This window comes from Marmota monax, unplaced genomic scaffold (assembly GCF_021218885.2).
Source record: "Marmota monax isolate L192 unplaced genomic scaffold, Marmota_monax_Labrador192_F-V1.1 WCK01_AAM20220418_F8-fsc00027, whole genome shotgun sequence".
Classification (NCBI taxonomy): domain Eukaryota; kingdom Metazoa; phylum Chordata; class Mammalia; order Rodentia; family Sciuridae; genus Marmota; species Marmota monax.
In genome coordinates, this window is record NW_026694617.1 from 15,845,161 (window position 1) to 15,869,694 (window position 24,534).

Below are 24,534 nucleotides of genomic sequence, written 5' to 3' on the forward strand. Positions count from 1 at the left end.
AAAAATAGAACTGCTACATGATTTAGCAATCTCACTACTGGATATACATCCAAAAGGAAATCAATAAGTCAAAGAGATACCTGCTCTCCCATGTCTATTAAAGCACTGTTCGTAACTGCCAAGAAATGGAAACAACCTAAGTATCCATCAACTGATAAGAAAAGAAAATGTGGCACATATACACAACAGAATACTATTCATCCATAAAAAAAGAATGACATCTGTCACTTGTAACAACATGGATAAAACTAAAGATTATTAAGTAAAATAAGCCAGACATGGAAGATAGAATGATGGTCACCAAAGGCTGGAGAGTAGCAGGGAGGGAGAGGCAGGGAAAGGTTGATTGGTGGGTACTAAACTAGAGAAGAGTAATAACTTTTGGTGTGCTGTTACATATTAGCTTGACTATAAATAAATATACATATACATTTACTGTATATTTTTAAAAAAGCTAGACTTTGTATCTTTACATCACAAAGAAATGACAAATGTTTGTGGAAACAGAAGTTTAACCCAATTTAAACATTACACAAAGCATACATGTACAGAATTATCACATGGCATCCTTATTAACATGTACAATTTTTATGTTGTTTTGTTTTTGTGGTATTGGGGGACAGAACCCACAGGCAATCCACCACTAAGCTATACCCTAATCCTTTTTATTCCTTTTTTCAAAATTTTTTAATTTTTTTTTTTTGAGACAGGTCTCACTATTTCCCAGGTTGGCCTTAAGCTTGTAACCTTCCTGCTTTTACCTCCTGAGTGGATGGGATTACAGACATATGCCAGTGCACCTGACAATTTTTATATTTTGATGTACCAAATTTTTTATTTGGTCTTTTTAAAAAAAAAACAAAAAATACCACACAAAATAAAAAATAACCAATGGCCTAAACTTGGATGTATATATTAATGTTACTAGTTATTAGTTATAAGACTAATAGTAATTAAAATCTTTATTTTAAAATAAAATTAATTTTGTCTAACAAAAAATTATTAATCAGGGCTGAGGTTGTAGCTCAGTGGCAGAGAGCTTGCCTTGCACACGTGAGGCACTGGGTTCAATCCTCAGCACCACATAAAAATAAGTAAACAAGATAAAGATATTTGTGTGCATGTATAACTAAAATATATTTTTTTAAAAACTACTAATCAGAAATTAAACTGAATCTTTGCCTGGTTGATATTATTTTAAAAGTCAAAAAGCACAGGAATTCAGTTCTAGAAAAGCAGCCATAACTTTGGATCTTTTCTATTCTGACCACAACTACCTGGAAATAACAACAATCCCAGATACAGAGGGGGCAAGGTAAGGAAATGAAGATAATCTATTATTATTAGCTTGATATCCTAAGATACTTTCCTGGGATATCATAAATTCTGATTTGTGTGGGTAATAAAGCATTCATAGAGAGATTACTTCTAGGGGCTCGGGATGTAGCTCAGTAATAGAGAGCTTGCTTAGAGGAAAAAAAAAACAAAAAAACTTTACTCCTACACTTCGAAGCAGTAATTTTGTAACCATCAAGCCTGACCATTAAACCCTGGAGAAAGCCTCTTCCAATGTAGCTGCTCACACCCAAAAACACACAATTTGAGGCCAAGAAATCTGTGTTACAGCTAAAGTGGTTCATTAAAGCACTGAGATATTCATTCCTGGATTTAAGTTCATGAAGTAACTCTATTTCCAGGCTTTTCATTCACATTTATATTCATACTCTTTGTGCCCTGATACATAGACACCATAAAGGAACACACACATTAAGTGACTCAGGTTTAATGATTTCATAGTTTATAATCATTACTTGAACACATCACTTCTGCTCACTGTAGATAATCCAGGTCATTTGCCCTCCCACTAATAACATTGTTACCTGTTTTGCACACCTCAAACTCTCACAATACAGGCCTTTATGACCAAATAATACATATATATCAGTCCAGTTAGCAGCCAACCATTGGTCTTTCAGGTCCAAAGACCTCTATATACAATGAGAGCAGAATGGGGAGTTGTTACTGTTTGGACCCAAGTTTTCTGAGAGCCTCCTTTCCGTTGCCTGAATAACAAGGCATCTTTCTTTAAGGGGCAGAATTAATCTATTTATGTCAAGATCCAATGGGAAGAAAGTAACCCAACCCAGCATCAATTGAGCTTCTACCACTTTCCTGTGAGGGTCATGGCATTCTTTTGGAATCTTCTGCACATCTCTTCCCTGTCCCTACAAAAGCAAAAACATCTGGAAGCAACTCTTAGCAGGAAACCCTTTTATCCAAGCAGGATCTGTAAGAAGCTAGGTTTTATTTCTTAATGAAAATAACAACGTTGAAGGGAAGATAGTAGTTATTTGCTCAAAATCTCAGTCCAACATAGAGTAAGGCAGGGACCAGGGAGAAAAGTCTATTTTAACCCAGCCCTGGCCCAAAGTTGGTCATTCAGAAAATCTCTAATCAAACTAGTGCTCATAGTCCTCTCCAGGTCTCTCTAGGTTGATCTAGACAACAAATGGTGTGTTGTCTAGATTGCATTCCTATCTAGATTAGACTTTCCAGTTCCAGGATGAACTCACTATTCCTTGGCCCTTTGGACTCTTAGACAAAACCTGTCACAAACTTTCCAGCCTGGCTTTAAGTCCCCAGAGAATCGGGGCAGTAGTGGACCAGACTCAGACTGTGATGAGATGGAGAGAACAGCTAGTCGCTGTACATGTTCAGAAATTAACTGAACTCCTCTGGAGTCACACTTACTCCTAGCCCTGGACTAGGATCATAATATTAAGACAAAACATATTATTTTAAAAGTTCTTAACACTTTCCCAGACTTGCACCTCTGGTCCTAACCTCTCTCTCACCTTCCACTTCCCCTCACATACACACCCCCAGAAGATGCTGTCCCAACACTTTCCAATATCTCCTAGGCCCAGGATAAAGCAGCATTAATGGCATTTGGCAGAGAATCCCATCCCACATTGAAGACTCCTCCTCGGAGTTCAACACAATGAAGAAGTAAATGATAACACAAGAGGCAGTAGCAATCAGAACCTGCCTATTCCCACACAAAAGAGGCACAGAGATTTCAGGTGTTAGTGAAAATGGTATCATCTCTTGCCAGAAGGCCACCAGCTGCCACCACTTGGGAGCCTCATTATCACTTGTTTCTCCTCTGGACTGAAGTGTAAGATGGTCAGTATGGCTGTAAGAGTCTGCTGGCGGCCCAGGCTGTCAGGCAAGGTCAGGAAGCGGTAGATGATGTTTTTGAGGTATTCTAGGTTAGCTCCCTCCCTGCTCCGGTCCCTGATGTTCTTTTCAATGTGGCTCTGCAAGGCTCCCACCTCCTCTCGATGCCGCTCCCCTTCCTCCAGCAGCCGATCCTGCAGCTGGTGTGTCTCTACCTCCAGCCTGTGCTTCTGCTTCCTCAGGGATGTGATCTCCACTTCCTTACGGGCCAACTGCTCAGCATACAGAAAGAAAGTGGGCTCATTGGCTGCTGCAAGCTGCAGTGCTTGGGTCAGGCTATCTGGGGAAGATGTGTCAGTTGAATCCCTGGAAACCCCACTGACCACAGGGCTTCTGCGTCCTGGTAACCCAGCAGACAAAGCCACTGAACGCAGTTGCTCCAGCTCCAAGTCCTTTTCAGCAAGCACAGCAAGGGCCCGGTCCCGCTGCTTGTGCAGCTCCTCCTCCAGTTTCAGCGTTCGGTCCCTGAAGTCCAGCTGGCTGCGCTCCATCTGCTGCCGGTGAAGCTGCTGCACCCGAGCCAGCTCCTGCTTCCAGTCCTCAGCCTCCTGCTGGTGCTGGCGCTCAAGCTCCTCACAGGACAACCGCAGGGAGATATACTTCTCCTTCAGCTCTGCAAGCTGTTCCTGTGCTGCCTCCAGTTCTTTAGCCAGATTCCCATCTTTGGTATTTTTGCTCTTCAGCACAACCTGAGCCCTCATCTTATAGCGCTCAAACTCTTCCTTCAGTTGTTTTAGCTCCTGTTGGTAGTAGAGTGCAGTGGCCTTCTCCCCATCCGCGGCCTCAGAGCTGGGCATTATCTCCAGGTCACAGAGTTTCTCCACATCCAGGGTCACCTGGCTTTTCCTGGCTGCAACCTGCAGCAGCCTCTTCAGCTTCTCCATCTTATCCTTGAGGACATTGACATCCAGACTGGACTCATCTCCATGGCTATCTAGAGGGGACCGACTAGAGGCTGCAAGAGCCAGGGTCTTGTTCTCCAGGTCCAGCTGCAGAATGCGCTCCTTCAGCTTCTGGATAGTCAGCTGGTCCTTCTGCTTGGCTTTCTCATAAGTGCCCAGCAATTCAGACACCTCAGATATTTGATTCTCTAGGGCTGCAACTCTCTGCTCTTCCACCTGAGACTGCTGGCGGAGCTGATCCTCTACAAGGGCTGTCTGCAAAACAAGGGAACAGACAAAAATGCATCCAGAAAAGCCATAAAGCCCTACAGCAAACTTTGGGAGAAAAAAGCAGGACAGGGGAGAAATAGGATCTCAGGATTGGGGTGGCCTGATAAGAATGGCAACTGGAGATTTTTAAAGCTAAGCACTTTTGTATAGCTTCTGCTGTTCTGTTGAGTTTTCCATTTTCCACAGAGCTCACATATAAAGTATGTTCCTGTTGTCTATCATGTGGTTCCCCAAGTTCTATTAAGAAATCATTAACATTCTCTGTTTTTGCAACATTCCTGGAAGTTCAACAATGAATTGGATTTCTCTCTACATTGAAAGGAAGCAGTATAAAGGAGCCCTTTTCCAAAACAGGCAAATGATGACTGAGAGCAATTACAAGAGGTTATTTCTTCTGCAAAAATCCTCTTTGTCCCCTTCAGTCATTCTGCCTAGAGGCAAGTAGCTCTAGGTATATATACACACTACCTTTCACTGTACAGCTGCCACTATATTGCTTCACAGAGAACAACTAACTGGTAAGTTGCCAACACTCCAAGGCTCAAAACTGTCTGGCTTAGACTCAGCCACACTCAGAACCTCCACATCCTATTGGATACTCCACACACTCTGGATACTATCAACACCACACAGAACAGGATTTCCCAGGACTCACTCCTGGAAGCTTTTAGATAGCCATCAGAAACGATAGTAGTTGAGAAGACAAACAATAATTGAATTAAATGACTAACATTTGAAGAGGATAGTTACCTTCCTTATTTCCTGCTGCAACTGAGCCTGGAAGTGGCTCTTAAGGCAGGCAGCCTCTTCCTGAAGCTCTTTCAGCCGGGGATCTGGCTGATTCCTCTCATCTCGAATGGCCTGCAGCTCACCTTTCAGCTCCTCCACTTCACGAGTCAGCTGCTTGGTCTGCAGTTCAAATCCTTCCATCTGATCAGCAGCATATGCCCGCCCTGCCAGGGCTTCTCGGGTCTCTTCTAACCGAAGCTCCAAATCCTGGCGCTGTGTCCTCTCCTCCTGCAGCAATTTCTGGAGCTCACGCAGCATCAAGGCATGGTCAGTCTGCTCTTGGGCCCGATCATGCTGTTGAGTTATAAGTCTGGCTTTGGTTTCTGCTATCTGTTCCTGCAACCCCTTCAATTCTCCCTCCAGACGGTCCCTCTCCTCCTCTGCCTTTTTATTGGCATCCTCCAAGTCCTGTTTCATCTTCTTCTTGTCAGCCAAATAAGAAGCCTCCATACGGGATTTCTCCTGGGTAACTGTGGCCAAGGCGCTGGTCAAAGTAGCCAACTGAGTCTTCAGCTGGTGCAGTCTTTTGTCCACCTCACTACCAGCAAAGAGCCCATCCCCACTGCTACTGCTAACGCCACTCTCTGATCCACTGGCCTCTTCAGACTTTGGAACTGGTGGTCCACGGGCTGATCTGTCATCTTCTACCCCACATTCGCCCTTGGTGCTAGTGAGACTGGCTGCAGTATCTAAACTGGTGGCGGTCCCAGTGCTATCCTCGCTGTGAGTGGAGCATCGGTCATCCACTGAGTCAGGAAAGGTGAGACCTGAAGGCTGGACACCTGCAAGGCCTACATCGGCCTCGTGGGATACCGACAGCACCTTGATGCTGGCCTCTAGCGCCTCTTTCTCCTTAAGCAGGCTTTTATAGGCGCGGACCACATCCTTTAGCCGAGCTTGGTACTGGAGAAGCTGCTTCTTCTGCGTCTCTATGGTTTCCAGTAGGTCCTTCTTGCTCGGGCCACCCCCGAAATTCATCCCAAACTTCTCCATGGGGGTTCCCAGCAGGTTGCTCCACGTCAGCGTTAGGGAAGCCCGGGAGAAGGCCGCGAAGACGCGAGCTGGGGCTGGAACGCAGCAACAAGGGCTGTCTGACCACAAGCCACACACGAGTTCCACCGGGCGGTCCGCGACTCGACGCGGTCCGGGGACAAGTCTGGCAGAAGCGCCCGCCGGGTCTCAGGCGGCGGGGGCGGGAGCGGGAGCGGGTCCGGTCGCGTAGGCGGGGCGCCGCCGGCACCACCAGAGCACACAGCCCAGATTCGCCCTCACTGGCTAAGAAGCCGCTCCGCCCTCTCCGCAGGTCCCGGTCCACCGCAGCCCGGGCCCGCCCCCTCGGCCCACCGTCCGCCAAGGGTTTACGCCGCACTGGGTCCCATCGTGACTTCCTAACTACCACAGCCGGCCGACAGCGGCGCTTCCGGGTCCGCTGGAAGTGACGACAGTTTGACGCCAAGGCTCCGCCCCACAAGGGCGCGAGGTGGGCGGGGCTCCTTCAGCGGGTTAGTGGGAGGCGGCCTGTTGAAAAACCAGCCCTAATGCGAGCCGCAGTGGACAGGCTTTGGGTAGAGTAGAGCAAGCAAAGTCCAGGACGCTGGAGTGATGGTTTGGTAAGGTCGACCAAGCTTGCTCTCGGGCTACGATCAGCAAGCGACAGGGGGCGACGTCGCACTGCGTTCTTCCCAAACACACGTGTGAACTATCCAACTATTTGGAGCTGACTCTCTTTAAGACCACAAAAACTGCATCTCTTTCTTGTACAACGTTTGGCATCTAATTAGCAAATGCTGTAATAGTACTCCTACTTAGTTTTGCTGAGTTGATTCAACAAATATTTATAGAGGGCACTCTGTACCTCTAAGGATCCATCCTGAATGCCAGCTATATGTCCAGAAGCCTCATAAGAGTTTTGCTGTTTAATCTCCACAAAATAACAATTAGCACTAGTAAGGAAACTTAATGCACACAGAAGATAAGTAACATGCCCAAGGTCACACAACAAGTAAGTTTAGAAATCCTGTCTGACTCTCAACATACTAAGTTTTGTGCCAGGTGACAACATCATATGCCCTTGCCCTCAAGGAGCTCACAATCTAGTGAGGATCCAGACATGCAAATAAGTAGGTCCTGCTATCATATAGTATGTATGGCTATATTCAAAGAGGGGGGAGGTTTATCTAGGGGAGGCACAAATGGTCTCAGGGAAAATATTTGGGGATTTGAAAGATGAATAATTATTGCCCATCTAATTAGAGATGAGGGAAAGCAGCATTCTAGGCGGGTAGAAAAGACTGCAAGGACTTCTGGGCTATAAGAGAACCTGACTCACCCAGGAAGCATTAAGAATCTTCTCAAAGAAGTAGCTTAGGGTATGGGAAGGAGGTGACAACAAATAGGGCTGCCACTCAACTTAAGGCATTTAGATTTTATCCTGGGTAAGGCATTAAAGGATTTTGACTCTCAAGAAGTGGACATCACCAGACTTGTATGACATCGTAGGGGCAGGAGACCTGTGAGGAGGCTTTTTCAGTCCTGGAAAATGATGGTAGTAAAATAGGGTAGTGACAACAGGAATGGAAAAAGAGGTTGATAGAGCTTAGGATGTAAAATTGACCTGATTTGTTGGCTGCTAACTCTTAGATTGGGAATCTTTGAAATGTATACTTTGACTTTTATAAAAGCCTTCTTCAGAATTCAAGACTATGACTAAAGAGTGAAAGAAAATTATGCAGTCACACACCTGGTTCCCTATAAGGATGGGGCAGGCCCTGGAGGTCTGTTTAGACCCAGGTTTTTAATAGCCTTGATAACATCCAGCGGTGTTATACAAAACATTCAGTGGCATCATTTCCTCTTTTTAATCTTCACCATAACCCCTTAAGTTAGGACAAATATGTCTCTTTTTACAAATGAGAAAATGGCAAAAGTTGTGGGGATCATTGAATGCAAATCCTCAAAAATATAGCAGACTTGATATTTGACTTAAGGCCTGAAATAGTGCCCGCACATAGTGGGCAATTAGTAAATATTTGTTGAATAAATGAAGAGTTTTCAGACTCCCAGGTCAGCTCACCTCAAGTTCATGAGAGATTGATCCTGGGAATCCAGAATAGGCATAACACACGCCCTTGCTCTACTGAACAACCTAATAATCCAGTTCAACCCAACAATTACTGGTGAAGCACATAAATGTAAATTACCATGCTTAGATGTTAAAATAACATTACATATGAAGCTCTTTACGACTAGGGAAACAAGATCCTCAAAAAATCCTGGATAGATGTGCAATAATAATACAGGTCCCCAAGTCTGGCAAAGAGAACTTCAGAAAGGCTTCCTGGCCCCAGATGGAAAGGAAGTGTTCCCAGGGAGATGAAGGCAAGGTGGAGTTCTCCAGTAGTGGGTCTGCAATCACTCTGTCCAAGTGTGGCTTCCGCTGGTCCTGCAGACCAGGGATCTATGAACTAGGTGGTTTAAGGAACCATGATAGCTAGCACCCAGGCACAAGTCGTGGAGGCACCTACTGCACACAGAACACTCAGCCGGAGCCCAAAGGGCAAGAGAATACTAAGATCCCTGCACACAGCTTTCAAACCCCCCCAAAGAAGGGGGTGCAAACAGTCGTGCTACTAGTTCCCAAAAACTTAACCGGAGCACAGAGTGGTCTGGACGCAACAATTCCAAGCCCAGCGGCCAGCCACCAAATATAGGGGTGGGGTCCGCTGTGAGCCTTTACTCCGCTCCCCTGGAGCTGCGGATCGGACGACTACAGGCCTGACAGAAACAAGTGGCGACTAGGTCAGGCCGCGGAGTCTGGTACAGCTTCTGTTCCGCCCGGCGTCCGGGCCTGGGGGCGGGGCTGAGGCGGGCCCGGAGGGGGCGGAGCCGCGTGACGTCCACCGGGCCGGGACGCGCGGAGGCGGCGGCGCCTCTTCCTGCTGCTGCTGCGCCCCATCCCCCCGCGGCCGGCAGGTTCCAGCCAGTACCCCGCGTCCGCGCCCGCGCCCCCGCCCCCGGGCCCCGCCATGGGCCTCACCGTGTCCGCGCTCTTTTCGCGGATCTTCGGGAAGAAGCAGATGCGGATCCTCATGGGTGAGGCAGATCGAGTGCGCGGCCCGAACCTGGGCGCCGGCCTCGGCGCAGCCCTCTCGCCCCCGCGTCCCTTCCAGCCCGGCTCACCTGGCTCTCTGACCTCGAGTCACCACCTCCTAACCCTCCGAGGCCTCTGCTTTGAAGCGGTCCGGGTCCGCAGCGCTGCCTTCGGGGCCTGAAACCCGGAGCTGCGGGCCTGGGTGGGGTGAAGCTTCCTCCGCCCCAGCCCGGCTGCTAAGAAGGGAGGATTCCGCCCTTGGAAATGACTTTTTAAAGGAGCTCGGCCTTCCTCCCATGTCCCTCACCTCCCAGTCCTGTCCCGTCCCTAGCCCACTCTGTGGACAGCAGTTGGTGCAAGCCACCCAGACTGCCCTGAAGGCCCCGAAGGTAGAGAACAGCGCGCACCTGGAGGCGCTCCCGCTCTCCGCCCCCATCACCATCAGCTGTCCAGGCTTCTACCTTTCCCTCGTCTCTAGGGGGCTCCCTCGCTCCCGTCTCCATCTCTGTGCCCCTCTCTGTTGCAGTTGGCTTGGATGCAGCTGGCAAGACTACGATCCTGTACAAACTGAAGTTGGGGGAGATTGTCACCACCATCCCCACCATAGGTGAGCCCCAGGGTGAGGCAGGGAGGATCTGGGAGCGCTGCGGCGGGCCTTCTCCGGATCTGCTGAGGCCCTTATCTGGAGCTGACCATGACACCAGATATTGCTACTTGAGAAGTGGGTCACCATATCTCTACATTGCCGGATGGTGAGGGAGGCGGGATGGATGTGGCCTAGCCCCGCCTCATCTGTTGACAGCCAGTCCTCCTGGGTCCTGTTTCCCTTGGCCTTGATCATTGCCTTCTGGTTTTGTAACCCTGTTGAGATCTGAGTAGTTTTTAGTGAATTCCTTCCTTTCAGGACTTTTTCTCACCCACTTCACCCCACCCCCATTATCTGCAGGCTTCAACGTGGAAACAGTGGAATATAAGAACATCTGTTTCACAGTCTGGGATGTGGGAGGCCAGGACAAGATTCGGCCTCTGTGGCGGCACTACTTCCAGAACACTCAGGTGGAGTATGGGAGGGAACTCCCCAACCCCAAGAAAGGAAAAACTATTAGGACTAGGTGAACTGAGCTTTTGGCTATAGGCAGGGTCCATAAGACAGGAAGACCCACTGCCACCCACTTTGCTAGATTAGACTCTGCTCATCCTTCAGAACTCACCTTAGTCTTGTTCTTAGGCTTAGCTACCTTAGACTTCTGGGAAGCAGTATTCTGAGGCCACACTGCTTGATTTAGCTCCTTAGTATCTTTCCCTGATCCTTGCTCATCTTTTAGATAGACTGCCTCCTCTGAGATTGGAGGCTGTATCCCTCACAGGGGTTTCTCTAGTTTGTGGCAGGACTTATGCAAAGTCTTAGTGGAAGTTTACCAGATGAGAAGAGCTGACGTAACTAAAGATGGGAGAAGAGAGAAAGGGCCAGATTACACAGTGTGACCCAGGAGGGAGTGAGTGCTTCTGCTTCCTTTCTTCCTTCTCACCCAGGGCCTCATCTTTGTGGTGGACAGTAATGACCGGGAGCGGGTCCAGGAGTCTGCTGATGAACTCCAGAAGATGGTAGGTACCCAGAATCCTAGGAACTGAGCCCTAGGCTTGGGGACAGAACAAACTCTGTGGTGGTATGTAAGTCTGGGAACTCCCAAGTATCAGAGGCCAGAAATGTGATTTTTTTTTTCTTTGTGGATATAACATGTTGTGTCTCTCTCTCTGTTGGCATAGGACAGAATTTTTTTCATGAATTTTCATGCCTTCACATCTGAGCCTAGAAGATGGTGGAAAGAGGTGGCGAAAATGGCACCTCACATTCTTGCTTTTTCCACTTGGAAATTGTGTTATTTTGCCTAGGGCAGGTTCTCAAATTAGAAGACCTTTTCTAGACTTAAGTTTAGGCATCCTCAAGTTTATTTATAGCTCTTGATCTTGTGTTTAGCAGTAGACTACCATGCTACTGTGTTTTTTCAACAGAGAAGCTAGAAGGTAGAAAGTGGGGGCTTCCCAACACACCCACCAAAAGAGAACCTGTGGACCTAGTGGGGCCACCAGTTCTACCTTCTCTCTTCCCCTCCCAGCTGCAGGAGGACGAGCTGCGGGATGCAGTGCTGCTGGTGTTTGCCAACAAGCAGGACATGCCCAATGCCATGCCTGTGAGTGAGCTGACCGACAAGCTGGGGCTACAGCACTTGCGCAGCCGTACGGTAAGGATCCCGCTCTGCTTACACTATACCCTGCCTCTCACAGGAGAGCTACAGGCTGTGGCAAGGATATAAAGATACCCCCTTTCTTCCCTGCTGCTGACCTCTTTCTTTCCTTCTTCCCACAGTGGTACGTCCAGGCCACCTGTGCCACCCAAGGCACAGGCCTGTATGATGGGCTGGACTGGCTGTCCCATGAGCTGTCAAAGCGTTAACTCGCCAGGGGCAGGCCCCTGCTGCCCGGAAGCTCCCGCGTGCATCCCCGGGATTACCAGACTCCCGGGCTCCTCAGGCAGTGCCCTTCCCTCCCACTCTTCCCCCCCACAGACAGGCCTCTGCTCCTGCTCCTGCCTGCATGTTCTCTCTGTCGTTGGAGCCTGGAGCCTCACTCTCTGGGCACAGAGGGGTCCATTGTCCTGCCTGCTGGGACCTGCAGAAGGGCTTCCTGGCCAAGGCCCCCTCATCCAGAGGAGGAGCAGGGATCTGGGTTTACTTTTGTTTTTTCTGTTTTGGGTGTACCCTTGGGGCCAGGTTGTGGGGGTGGGGGGAAGTGAGGGCTCCGGGTGGTGCTATGATGTGGAACTGGATATTGAGTAATAAATTTGCTGTGGTTTGTACTTTGTGTTGTCTGTAACGTAGAAGCTGGATGCTGGTTCATTGGGTACAAAGAGACAATATGGGGGAGGCTCAAAGCAGCTGTGGCTGTAGGGCCAACATATATATGCATACACACACTCATCAAGCTCAGCTTCTCCCTCCTTATTCTTGGACTGGAAATATATAAGGTTTTCAGTAGAGGGAATTTCATTCCTTCCCCTATTCCGAGGAATGTCAGCTGCCGATAATAGAATCTACCTTCTTGGTTCTGTAAACTACCCATCCTAGCTATACAGAGTAATAGTTTTTCACAATTGCTTTACACACAGTGAAGGGAATGTGTGTTAAAAATATTGGTGTGGGTGTGGTGGTGCATGCCTGTAATCCCAATGTCTCTGGAGGCTAAGGCTAGAGGATCACAAGTTCAAAGCCAACCTCAGTAACTCAGTGAGACCCTGTCTCAAAACTAAAAATGGGCTGGGGATGAGGCTCAGTGGTTAAGTGCCTCTGGGTTCAATCCCTGGTGTGTGTGTGTGTGCGCGCGCACGCACGCAAATATATATATATATATATATTTTTTTTTTAATTTGTATACATGTATATATATGTCCCAAGGCACATTTCAGAAAATATTTCATCAGAACTGGTCTGAGGCCCAATAATATCCATCTCTAAAATTAACTAGATGCTCTGGCACTGGCCAGAATCAAATTGCCTTGTTTTACAAAACACTGATAGAGTCTAGGGGTTACATACAGTTCCTTGCTCAGCACCACTGAACTCTATACCTAAGAAGTCCCCATCTACAGGGACTCAAAACACATGTAAGGAATTGGGTTGTGGGCTGATTCTGCCCATCTTCCCTTTCGATTCCAGCAAGGCTTAGAACCCATCAACACTGCCATCATTTCTTGTTGTCTTTCTCCCATTTTTCTCCATGTATTTAGTTTCTCCAGTTTCTGGGCTAGGTTTTCTCCTTGAGTTTTGCAAGAAGTATCCCAAAGACCATTGGACAATAGAGCCTCTGTGGGGAAAGACTGGTATCCTCATGGGCAGCTCTGGTTGTCTGCCCAGCCAGCTGATCTGCCTGCTAGTGCAGCTGGGAGTTGGTAAGGATGGTGCTGGGGGCTCCTCCACCCAGACCCCTTATGCTGTCCCGAGTCAGCCCTTTCAGACCAATAGGAATTATTCCATTTTCCCTGGTTGTCTATCTAGGGTTTCCTCAAACTTCCTATAAACCAACTTCTGAAGACATTTTGGCCTCATCTTCCCAAGGGCTCTAAAAGATGATGGATTTTTCTTGGGTATCTTGAACTTAAAAAAATACTTAAAACCACAAAAGAGTCAGACAGAACACACTTTCTGGGAAGAAAGCAGTTGATTTCTATCCCATTAATGAGAAACAGGTAAAGAAACGGAAGGACATGGCTAAAGTTGCAAGTTATGGTTCTAATTCCCAGTTAGCTCAGCCTACCTCATTGCCTGGAATGACACGGGGAGGCAAATGCTAGAGGCTTTAGACCCTCCTCCTCTGGACCGTGGATTGATGGTGCTGGGCCAGTGCCCTTTCCCCACTGTGTTGGGATAAGAGGCAACCATCACAGTCACAATGCTCCCGGGTCACAGAGGTGCCAGGCCATAGGCCAACCTCTTTTGAGAAGTTCCCTCTGGGAACATCTTCTGGTGGGTACTACAGACCTTATTCGGGGCCCTATGGCCTGTGGAACCTCACCGCTGGGGGGAAGGCTGGGCCTGTGGGAGTCATCATCTGTAGCACTAGCCTCATGGATGAAATGAAATGGACAACCAGACATCCTAAGGCAGAGGATCTAAGGGTTGGGCTCCTCAACTGGGCAGGAACTTACCTCACTTTTGAAGCATACAAAAATACAGTCACAACTACTGCAAAGAGTTTGGGCAGAAAACAGGTAACAAGGCAAACTTTCTGAACAGCCAATCTGTGTGTGTGTGTGTGGCAGAGAGGGTGCACTCTCGACCTAATCATCTTTCCTAATCCTTGCCATTGCCTAGCCAAGACCCTTCTACTGCAGGCTTCTGCTCATGGGTCTGCACTGCTCCATCTCTTTCCCCAAGGTGAAGCCTCAACCCTGGCCTGGCTGCCTTGCCCTGTTCTGCTCCCTACCCTCTATCCCAGCCCAGGGTGGTTGTGTCATCACAAAGAGAAGTGGAGAGCCCAGCTGAAGGCAGAACTGTGGGCATCCAGGGGAAGTTGGACCAGTTGGACTGTAGTGCAAGGCCTGTTTCTATTCTGGTTGTAGTTTGAAAATGGAGTATTCTAGAAGTACTTGCGGAGACTCCATTTCCACTTTAGAAAAAACTGTAGGCATCTCTGGAATGGGGGCTAGAGTGAGGCAGGAGTAAAATATTCTACCTTATAATAAAGTTGACCACAGTGAACCAGGCAATTGCATCTTAGTGGTTTACTCTTGGAGCTGGGCATATCTATAAAAGCTCTTGCTTTTCTCCTGCCCTGTTGGGGAGGTTGCCTGTAGGGATGGAGATTTAGTTGAATGTGCTATCAAGGGGCAACAGTAAGGACAAAAAAAGTAAAATTTAAACCAAAGCTTTTCTTATAAAATTAGGTATTGAAGAATGGAATTAAGGAAGGGAGAAAGAGGTTTACCTTTGGTTAGCTGGCGATGAGCATCTAGAACTTCTCTTTAGATCTTGAGGAACCCTATGGTGGAATGGCCCAGAGATCTTTCTATTACTATTAGTTGGGAGAGTGGAAGAGCTGACAGCAAGGAGACACCAGGGCAGACATGGAGGGGAAGGTGGTTGGTCTTGGTAAGTGCAGGGGTGATAACAAGGGTTATGGTTGTGGGATTTCTCAGTGTAGTTACTTGGCAGCACTGATTTCCCTCTTTTTGCACCATTCATGCCTCCAGACCTGGGAGCTCCTGGTTAGCAATGAACATGAGGCACAGGCTGTGATACGACTAAAGAGCTTGCAGGGTCTCTACCTTCTCTGTGAGGCAGATGGCACTGTGAGCTATGGTCGGCCAAAGAACAGCCACCATGGATGCTTCCTACTCCGTTTCCACCGGAATGGCAAGTGGACCCTCCAGTGCATAATCTCTGGTCGTTATCTGGAGTCCGATGGTGAGAATGTGTTCTGCAACTCCCAGGTCCTCTCTGCTTACCATATGTGGACCCCCCGGCCAGCCCTGCATGTCCACGTGACCCTGTACAGCCCTGTCTACCACAGCTACGCCAGGGCTGACCACACTGTGGGCCGCATCTGGGTGGATGCAGCAGTCCCCTGCCTGGAAGAATGTGGCTTCTTGTTGCACTTCCAAGATGGATGCTACCACCTGGAGACCTCTACTCACCACTTCTTGTCCCATGTAGACCGGCTGGTTGCCCAAACATCACCACAAACAGCTTTTCATATGCAAGTACGGCCTGGAGGGCTTGTGGCACTGTGTGATGGAGAAGGTGGTTCATTATATCCACATGGTGCACATATGCTCCTGGGCCTGGGCTCCAATCCCATGAAGGGCCAGGAGTGGTTCATCCTACAGCACTTCCCAACCTGGGTCAGCCTCAGGACAAAGGCTCGGAAGTTCATTTCAGTCATCTACGGCAAGTGCGGGCTCCAACACAGCCATGGAGGGAGGAAGGACCTTCTGTTGAAAAGAGGAAATGAATCTGGGCTCTATAAGGGTGTTTTGTTTTGTTTGTTCCTTCCAGTAATAAGATTGAACCCAGGGCCTCGTTCATACTGGGCCAGCACTTTACCATTGAGCTACATCTCAACCCTTTTTAAATGAATTTTATTTTGAGATATGGTCTTACTAAGATACCTAGGCTGGCCTCAAACTTGTAGTCCGCCTTCCTCAGCCTCTTGGAGTAGCTGGGATTATAGGCATGTGCCACGGGTTTTTGAACCTGCTTATCAGGAAGATCCTGGTGTCCCAAAGGAGGTCTCTTGTGGAATAGAAAAGGACAAAAAAAAAAATCAGGGATATGGGGATTTGGAGAAAAGTCACTTGAGTTAGACTATGGTCCAACATAGGTGATGGAGGTTGAGGAGGGAAAGTAGGGGGAAGTTCAGCAATAGGCATGAAGGAGGAGCCAGGCTTGAGTTCTAATGACATGCACTTCCTCTACAGATGCTGAGGTGTGTGCTGCCTCTGAGCAATTGACCCCAATGTCATTGTTCCAGTTTGAATGTGACTGTGAGACCCCCACTTTGCAGCTTCATTCAGCCAATGGCTACTACCTAGCCCAGGTAAGACTTTGGCTTTCAAAGCAAGAAACCATAAGCTCTGTGCTCTCTCTTTCTAGACACACTTCCTCCTTCTCTAAGGCAGATAATAAGATGGACAGATGAACAGTGAAGGGCCTTGCCTCATAAACATTCATTTTAAACCTCTTTTTAAAAAATCAACTTTATTGAGGCATAACTTAAATATACAACATATATATATATGATGTATACTTAATGATGATATATATAGTGTTTAATATGTAGCCTATATACTTTTATTACATGAGTTAAATACACATCCAATTTAAGTATAAAATTCAGAAGATTTTAACAAATGTATACACCCATACAACCATGCCACAAGTTACAGGATTTTTGTGGGTGTTTTTGGTACCAGGAATTGAATTTAGGGACACTCAACCACTGAACCACATCCCCAGCCCTTTTTGTATTTTATTTAGAGACAGAGTCTCACTGAGTTGCTTAGTGCCTCGCTGTTGCTGAAGCTGACTTTGAATTTATGATCCCCCTGCCTAAGCCTCCTAAGCCCCTAGGATTACAGGCATGCGCCACCACACCTGGCAAAGCTTCTCACTCAAGTTATAGAATATTTCTACCACCATAAAACTCATTTCTGCCCCCTTCCAGTCTGTTTACCTCCACCTGTGACCCTCCCACACCACTGATCTGTGTTCTGCCATTATGGATTAGACTTGCCCACTCTAGAATTTCATATAAAGGAACTTATATGGTATATATACCTTTTTTTGGGACAACACAAGGTTATTAAGATTCACCCATGTTGTTGCACTTATCAGTAGTTCATTCCTTTTTTTTTTGCTGATTAGTATTCTCTAATACTACTCATAAACATAAACATGATTTGTTTATCCATTCATTTGTTCATGAACATTTGAGTTGTTTCCAGTTTGAATTGTGATGAATAAAATTGCTATGAGAACCTGTAGACAAGTCTTTTTTGTGCCTATTTATTTATTTATTTGGGGGTAAATGCCCACAGATAGAATTACTGGTTCATAAATCTGCATTTAACTTTATGAGAAAATGTCAGCCAGCACAGTGGCTGGCAAAAGTCTAAAGTCCCAAAAACTTGAAGGCAAGAGGATCACAAGTTCGAAATCAGCCTCAGCAATTAAGGGAGACCCTGCCTCAAAATTTTAAAAGGGGAGGGGGTTGGAAATATAGCTCAATGGTGAAGGGCCCATAGTTCAATTCCCAGTACCACAAAAAAGAGTTAGTTTTCTAAAGTGAGTATACTATTTTGCATTTTTACCAGCAATTTATGTGAGCTCCTCTAATTGTTCTATATTCTCACCAATACATGATATTGCCTTCTTTTTAATTATAGCTACTCTAGAGGGTGCATAATGACATCTATGATGGGTTTAGTTTGAGGGTACAATTACAATCAGTCATTCTTAATCGGTCATGTTTTTGTTGGCCGTTTGCATATCTCCTCTGTGAGGTGGCTGTTCAAATCTTTTACCCATTCATTGCTGGAATAATGCCAAGTTGGAAGGGGTCTTTATAAGTTCTAAATTTAAGTCTTTTGACAAATATATGTATTATAAATATTTTCTCCCAATATATAGCTTTTCTTTTCATGTACTTAATGGTCTTTTAGAAGCAAGTTTTTAATTTCAATGAAGTCAAGTTTGTTAATTTTTAAATATTTACTGCTCTTTTTTTTTTTTTTTTTTGGAAGCAAGAAATCATTGCCTGCTCCAAAGTTACAAAGGATTTCTCTAAACTTTTCTTCTAGATGTTTTATAGTTTAACTCTCTTTTATGTCTATGATCCATTTCAAAATGATTTTAGAGTCAGGGCCAAGATTTATTTTTCTCCATATGATATTCTGGTCCCTCTTTTTATGCTGTGATCTGAGATACAATACAGGCTAGGGGAAGTGGAAGAGCTGAGGTCACAATATGCCTTCCAGAAGGATCTGAAAGCATAAAGTATGCTCTGGGGTAGGATGTGCGAAGAGGTCCAGGAATAAAAATATGGGAAGAAAGCTGAAATTGTGGGTTCTTACTTATGGTTCCTTTTCTCTGGTATCTAGCGGCGCCACAAGTCAGTGATAGCTGATGGGCATCCAATGGAGTCTGACACCTTCTTCCGTGTGCACTGGAATTGTGGCAAGATTATTCTGCAGTCTTCCAATGGGCGCTTTTTGACTACTACTGCCAATGGCCTGCTGATGGCCAGTGCTACCATTCCAGGTGAGCTGAGCAGCCTTATTGCCAGGTTATTTCAAGCCAGGGATGCTTTATCAAGGAGCTAAAATGTGACTTTTTTTTTTAAGGCATTGGAAGCACTGGAGTTGGGTCATAAGATTTAGGTCCACATAACCACTCAGTCACTGAATTTTTAAATCTCTTGAGCAAGTCACCAGTTTGAGCCTCAGTTTTATCATCTGTAAAAATGAACATGATATCTACTCTGCTGCCTCATAGGGTTGTCATAAGCATTGGATAGATTAACAAATCCCTAAGGAAGGAAGAATATTCAAATTTCTTGGGCTCCACACTGTGTTAGGTGCTCTCACAAACATTGCACAAGTGCCCTAACATAAGACAAAGCAGGTGTTCACTAAATGTTAAGATAGTAACAATAGCCTTCTTCAGTTAGGATTCCCTTCCTGCTTCCATCTTAGAAAACATTTAGAGACATCTCAACCAGATTTCTCCTCCCTGTTTCTTTCAGGTCCAAATGAGGAGCTTGGGATTCGATTTGCCAACCGCCCTTTCCTTGTTTTGCGAGGTCGGTATGGGTATGTGGGCTCCTCATCAGAGCATGACCTCATACAGTGCAATATGGATGAACCCGACTGCATTCACCTTCTGCCCTGCCGTCAGGGCATCTACCACTTCCAGGGTGGGTGGTTGCTTTTCCCCACTCCAAGGTTCAAATCCAGCCCCTGCTTTAGCCCTAGCCCAGATTTAAGGATAGCCACTTAGGGCCTTCTCATCATTCATCGGAAAGGGGAAAACCAAGCCAGGCACAGTGGCACATGTCTGTAATCCCAACGAACTGGGAGGCTAAGGCAAGAGGATTCCAAGTTCAAGGCCAGCCTCAGCAACTTAGGATGGCCCTAAATAACTTAATGAGACCCTTTCTCAAAATGAAGAATAAAAAGGGCTGGGGATGTAGCTCAGTGGTAAAGTGTCCCTGGGTTCAATCTCTGGCACCAAGAAAGAAAGAAAAAAAGATAGAAAGAAAAGGGAAAACTGAGTTTTTGTTTGTTTTCACACTTCAAGACTCCAGAGTGGGTTGGCAGACCAGGAACATGTTGACCTTCCTGCATTTCTGCAGAAGGACTTGCCAACCCAGGCAGGATAGGGCCAGTAGGGGAGGGTAGCATGCCTCCAGGAAGCCCCCTCAGAGGCTACACTGCTGGAGGACTCCCTTCCAAACAACCCACCGACCTGAGCTCTTCCCTCCCCAGCACAGGGTGGATCCTTCTGGTCAATAACATCCTTTGGCTCCTTCCGCCCTTGGGGAAAGTTTGCCCTCAACTTCTGCATAGAACTTCATGGAAGCAACTTGCTCACAGTGCTGGCACCCAATGGCTTTTACATTCGAGCCGACCAAAGTGGCACCCTAATGGCAGACAGCGAAGATGTTACCAAAGAGTGTATCTGGGAATTTTAGGTAAGGGGAGAGTAGGTAGGGACTTGGGACTAGGGGAGCAGAGTGGGGAGGTGGATGGGGACATGTGTAATGGAGACACCAAAATGCACTACTGGGCTGACTTCTGTCCAAGATTTGATTAACTTCAGACATATTCCAAATCCATGCCATTCCTTATGGACTTCTAAACTTGGATTATCTAGAGAGGAGAGAAGAAATCATATCTCGATTATGCCATACTGAAGTGTGCTTCCAAGCAAAACTGGAGGGAACAGAGTAAGATGTGTTTGCCTACTTCTCCTATATAAGATGCAGAATTTGTCTTATTTGGGAGATAAATGAGTGACTTTTAAGGATGTGTGAAGGTGGAAAAAAAAGATATGCTTTTTATTCTATGCACTTTTTATCCCTATCCCATGGATCCCTGGCTCTCCAATATTTATCTCTAGCCCTGATCCTCCTTGGCAACTATAATTTCACCTCTCTCCTGAAGGAACCAAAGTTAAGTCCACTTCACCCTGCCAGTCCCTCAAATTCAGCATGAAATCAGCTCCCCAGCCTCCTTTCCTAACATGATTCTCTTCTACCATCTTGTTTTCTTTCCGGTCATCTCAGGCACTGCCAAAACCCCAAGATGCTCAGGCTCAAGACTATCTCTGCCTTGCTCCTTTGGCCCCTTCATCAAACTCTGACAATTCTTGAGAACTTTCTTAGCAATGCCTCTTGAGGGCTTGCTGCTTCAGAATGACTCTGGCAGTCCCAGGTTTTTCATCAAAAGCCTGCCCTGTTCCCATCGCTCCTCAGCAGCACTCCCTGCTCCCAGATCCATCCCCACCCAATCTCTACACTCAGAGTGAGTTTACTTTCTTAAAGTGCAGCTTCCCTTTTACTGTTTTTCCTTTAAAACAATCCAGGGCACCTTGTTGTTCTTTGTCCTGAACCTTCACAATCAGTCTCACTTTCCTGGCTTGGAAAGTCACAGGATGTTGTAGAAAGCACTTTGGTTTTGCCATCAGACAGACCTTGAATCAAGAGCTAATGAGCTTGTAAGCTAGCTCTGTGACTTTAGGGAAATTACTTTCACATTTTTAGGTCTCCCATGTTCCCTATAAAATGGGAACTACTACACCAGAAGTATTAGGAAGGTTAAATATCAGTCCGCATCTATATATGGACCCTGAGTATGTATTCAATCTTTCCCATTTTCTGCCAGTTTTCTACACAAACTCTTTACTATGGCCAAAATGAGAAAAATAAAATGAAATTCCATCCAGCTTCAGCTTTCTTAACTATTTCATGAAGAGTTTATTGAACTTAAAAATTTCAGGATCCTTCCAAGCCTAATAGACAGTGTACTGTAGTGGTCATTTCTAGTCTCAGACCTGGACTATAATTAGGTGTTTTATCAATTAAGTTTTGTTGCTTGATTTTAAGCAAATGAACTTCTCAAAGCCTGTTTCTTGTGGGTGAAATAGGAACCTAATATTGACTTGGTAGGATAGTTATGAAGATTGCACGAGAGAATGAATGCAAAATGCTTGGTGAAAGTTGGCACCTAGCACACCCTCATTCTATCAAAGTCTCTGATCCAGTTCAAATTCTTAATAAACTAGGGCCAGGGGTGTAGCTCAATGGTAAAGCACACATATAACATTCTTGAGGCCTTGATATCTAACCCAGCAACAAAAGAAAACAAAACAAAATCAACAAAAGACAAATTCTTAGTAAATTATTTTTCTTGTTGGCTTTGGTATTCCTCTGAACTTCTATGGGAGGTGTTTTGTTTTGTTTTGTTTCCCCCACCACTAAAAAAAAAAAAAAAAAAAAAAAAAATCCTGCCTTTTCCTGTAAGTAAACTTCACATGTGTCTGGTGTTTATCTCTCTTGAAGGATGGGGCAAATCATTTTATTTCCTCTTCCCCCCCACCCAGGATCTTACCCAATAGTCTCCTAAAAGCTAGAAATGACTACAAATGACAGATAACTAAAAATGTTTGTTTCTTGTTCCCTCCCAGGCCAACAGGATGCCACCTGCCAAACTCCAAATCCTCCAGAAAAATACTACTGCACTAAACAGAACAGGAACCCCAGAGTCAAGACCCGAGAGAAGAATATCTGTTACACAACTTTTCCTACCCAGTTTAGCAAAACACCTGTTTTGAGCAACAATACATCACAACAGGCCACCGGAAAAAATCCTTGTGTGCATCTGACTCTGAAGAGAGTAGGGGTAGAGCTGAGGGTAGAGACTGAGTCTCCAGGCTGCTGTAAGTTCCATTAAGGAGAAAAGGAGACCAAATGGTAACCAGTTCTTCCACTCATCCTCTTTATCACTACCCAGAACCACTAATCTTTTCCTAGTGGTCCCACGAGGATCCAATCTTGCCCTGAAGGATTCAGAAATAAGATATGACTTTAAATGTGCTTTTTGTTCAGAACAAATGAAGAATTGTTAATCCTATGGGCATAGGGTAATGGTAATAATACTTTACACCTGTATGGCCCACCCTCTGGCCTCCCTCTTCTACAGTTCAACAGATTTCCCTGCCCTATCATCGTCTTTGATCCAGTGAAGTGGACCCCACTGTACTTCCTCTACCATTTCTCACCCTTTACAGGGAGCTGAAGTTCTTTGACCAAGGTCCCATGCCTAACAGCAAAAGAGCTTCACCTCTAACTCAAATTTTCTGACCCTGATGTTTGCTATTCTTTCCAGCAAAGCAGGATTTCTAAATATGTCCTTCATTCCTGCTCTGTCTTTATAGTTTGGGCCTTTATCTACCTAATAATTACCCTATTAATGTTTTTTGTATTGACACAGACTCAAACACATTTATTTAGAAAGCAATATGTTTATCACTATCATAAAGCAAAAAATCCAAATGGCTTGCCATAAGTAGAAAGTTGACTATAAAAATAAATACAATGAAAACAAAATGTTATTATCAAATCCCAGTTAGATTCCCCCTCTCCACCCAAGACTCCCTTTTCTCCTTAAAAGGGAATTTAACAACTGTTGAAGAGGTGCTAAATGAATCAAAATGGAATTTTTGATGCAATTAGACTTGAAAATAAGTTGAAAAGGGAACGTTTTCTCAACTTCTAACTCGCTGTTATTTAAAGCAGTGGCCACACAACTCCTAAAATATTTCTACACATCAGTAGTGATGCCTGTCTTCCACTTTGGGAAAATTGCCCCATAACATAATACATGTCTGATTTTTAAGTCTCTTGAGAAGAGAAGACTAAAACCAGAATATGAGAGAGATTCAGTTTGGATAGAAGAAAATTACCTAACTCTGTAAGTATATTTCTCCTCAAGAAACTTCAAGATAATTTGCGAGATACAATGGCACACTCCTGTAATCCCAGCTATGTGGAAGGCCGAGGCAGCAGGATGGCAAGTTCAGGACTGGTCAGGGCAACTTAGGAAACCTTGTCTCAAAATGAAAAATGAAAGGGCTGGGGGTATAGCTACTGGTAGAGTGCCCATGGGTTCAATCCCTAGTTCCACAAAAGTGAAAAAAAAAAGATTTTTTTAAATTTAATAAGTGAAGGTTGAAAATGCCAAACTAAAGCATCTACTTTCCTGGAGAGCACTAAGCACAGGACCCTGTGGGGCATAAGGAACACGTCTGTAGTTAGAGCACTTGGGAGGCTGAGTCAGGAGGTTCACTTGAGCCCAGGAGTTTGAGATCAGCCTAGGCAACCCAGTGAGACCCTGCCTAAAAAAATGTCCTATCTAGCTGGGCATAGTGACCAACTGTGTAATCCCAGTTGCTTGGGAGGCTGAGGTAGGAGGATCACAAGTTCAAAGCCAGCCTTCGCAACTTAGTGAGATTCTAAGCAGTTCAGTAAGACTCTGCCTCTAAATAAAACATAAAACGGGCTAGGGATGTGGCTCAGCCCCTGGGTTCAGCCTCCAGTACCAAAAAAAAAAAAAAGTCCTAATAAAGAGATAGAACCTCAGAAGTCATCTAATGCGGAATCTCTTCCTCAGCATTCCATAAATACATACATATGCTCAGATGCACAGGCATGTGTGCACAGGGATATACATGTATGCACACACACATACACACACACACACACACAATCTTATACCCAGTTTCTCATAAGTGGTTATTGGTCTTTTGCCTAAAGGAGTCATAGGGACTCAGCTGAGGCAACTTCTTCATTGCAGATGTCTATCCTGTGCTGTGCAGATTGTCACCCCATAAAATCTTGCCTATTTCCCTGGGCAGTTCTGTCCAGCAAGACCACCCACTTGAAAGTAGAGAAGGCAGGCAGTGACAGGGTGTGCTCTATTATGCTGAAAAGTGCATTCTTGAACTGTTATCCCATAGAACCTTCTGTACTGCTGGAAATGCTTTATAATCTTTTCTGTCCAGTATTATAACCATGAGCCACATGTGGCATTTGAAATGTGGGTAGTGAGAGTAAGAAGCTGAATTGTTCATTTTATTTGATGTGAATGACATTTAAGTGGCTACATGTTGCTGGTCACTAATTACTGAA

At 45.7% G+C, this 24,534-nt stretch overlaps 4 protein-coding genes across 4 annotated transcripts in view; 2 read left to right on the plus strand and 2 right to left on the minus strand.

Annotated features, from left to right (window-relative positions):
- The window catches only part of Znf800 (zinc finger protein 800), a 234,077-nt gene extending 224,417 nt beyond the window's left edge, over positions 1-9,660 (minus strand). Inside the window, exon 1 of the mRNA XM_058572138.1 lies at positions 9,381-9,660. The gene's annotated coding sequence lies outside the window, so the exon portion shown is untranslated. The remainder of the gene's footprint in view (positions 1-9,380) is intronic.
- Gcc1 (GRIP and coiled-coil domain containing 1) lies at positions 416-6,714 on the minus strand. The gene is made up of 2 exons (XM_046422496.2): positions 5,163-6,714; positions 416-4,397 (listed from the first exon to the last, which is right to left on the minus strand). Exons 1-2 carry the CDS (start codon positions 6,192-6,194, stop codon positions 3,102-3,104), a joined length of 2,328 nt encoding a protein of 775 aa, XP_046278452.1. The 5' UTR covers positions 6,195-6,714; the 3' UTR covers positions 416-3,101.
- Positions 9,131-12,148, plus strand: Arf5 (ADP ribosylation factor 5). The gene is made up of 6 exons (XM_046422432.2): positions 9,131-9,293; positions 9,818-9,898; positions 10,238-10,347; positions 10,825-10,896; positions 11,409-11,534; positions 11,660-12,148. The coding sequence occupies exons 1-6, from the start codon at positions 9,227-9,229 to the stop codon at positions 11,744-11,746; spliced, it is 543 nt and encodes a 180-aa protein (XP_046278388.1). The 5' UTR covers positions 9,131-9,226; the 3' UTR covers positions 11,747-12,148.
- A 1,764-nt stretch (positions 12,149-13,912) lies between these two features.
- Positions 13,913-20,037, plus strand: Fscn3 (fascin actin-bundling protein 3). Its single transcript, XM_046422364.1, has 6 exons — positions 13,913-14,056; positions 15,038-15,734; positions 16,265-16,383; positions 18,446-18,605; positions 19,090-19,260; positions 19,832-20,037. Exons 1-6 carry the CDS (start codon positions 13,913-13,915, stop codon positions 20,035-20,037), a joined length of 1,497 nt encoding a protein of 498 aa, XP_046278320.1.
- Positions 20,038-24,534: the final 4,497 nt, after the last annotated feature.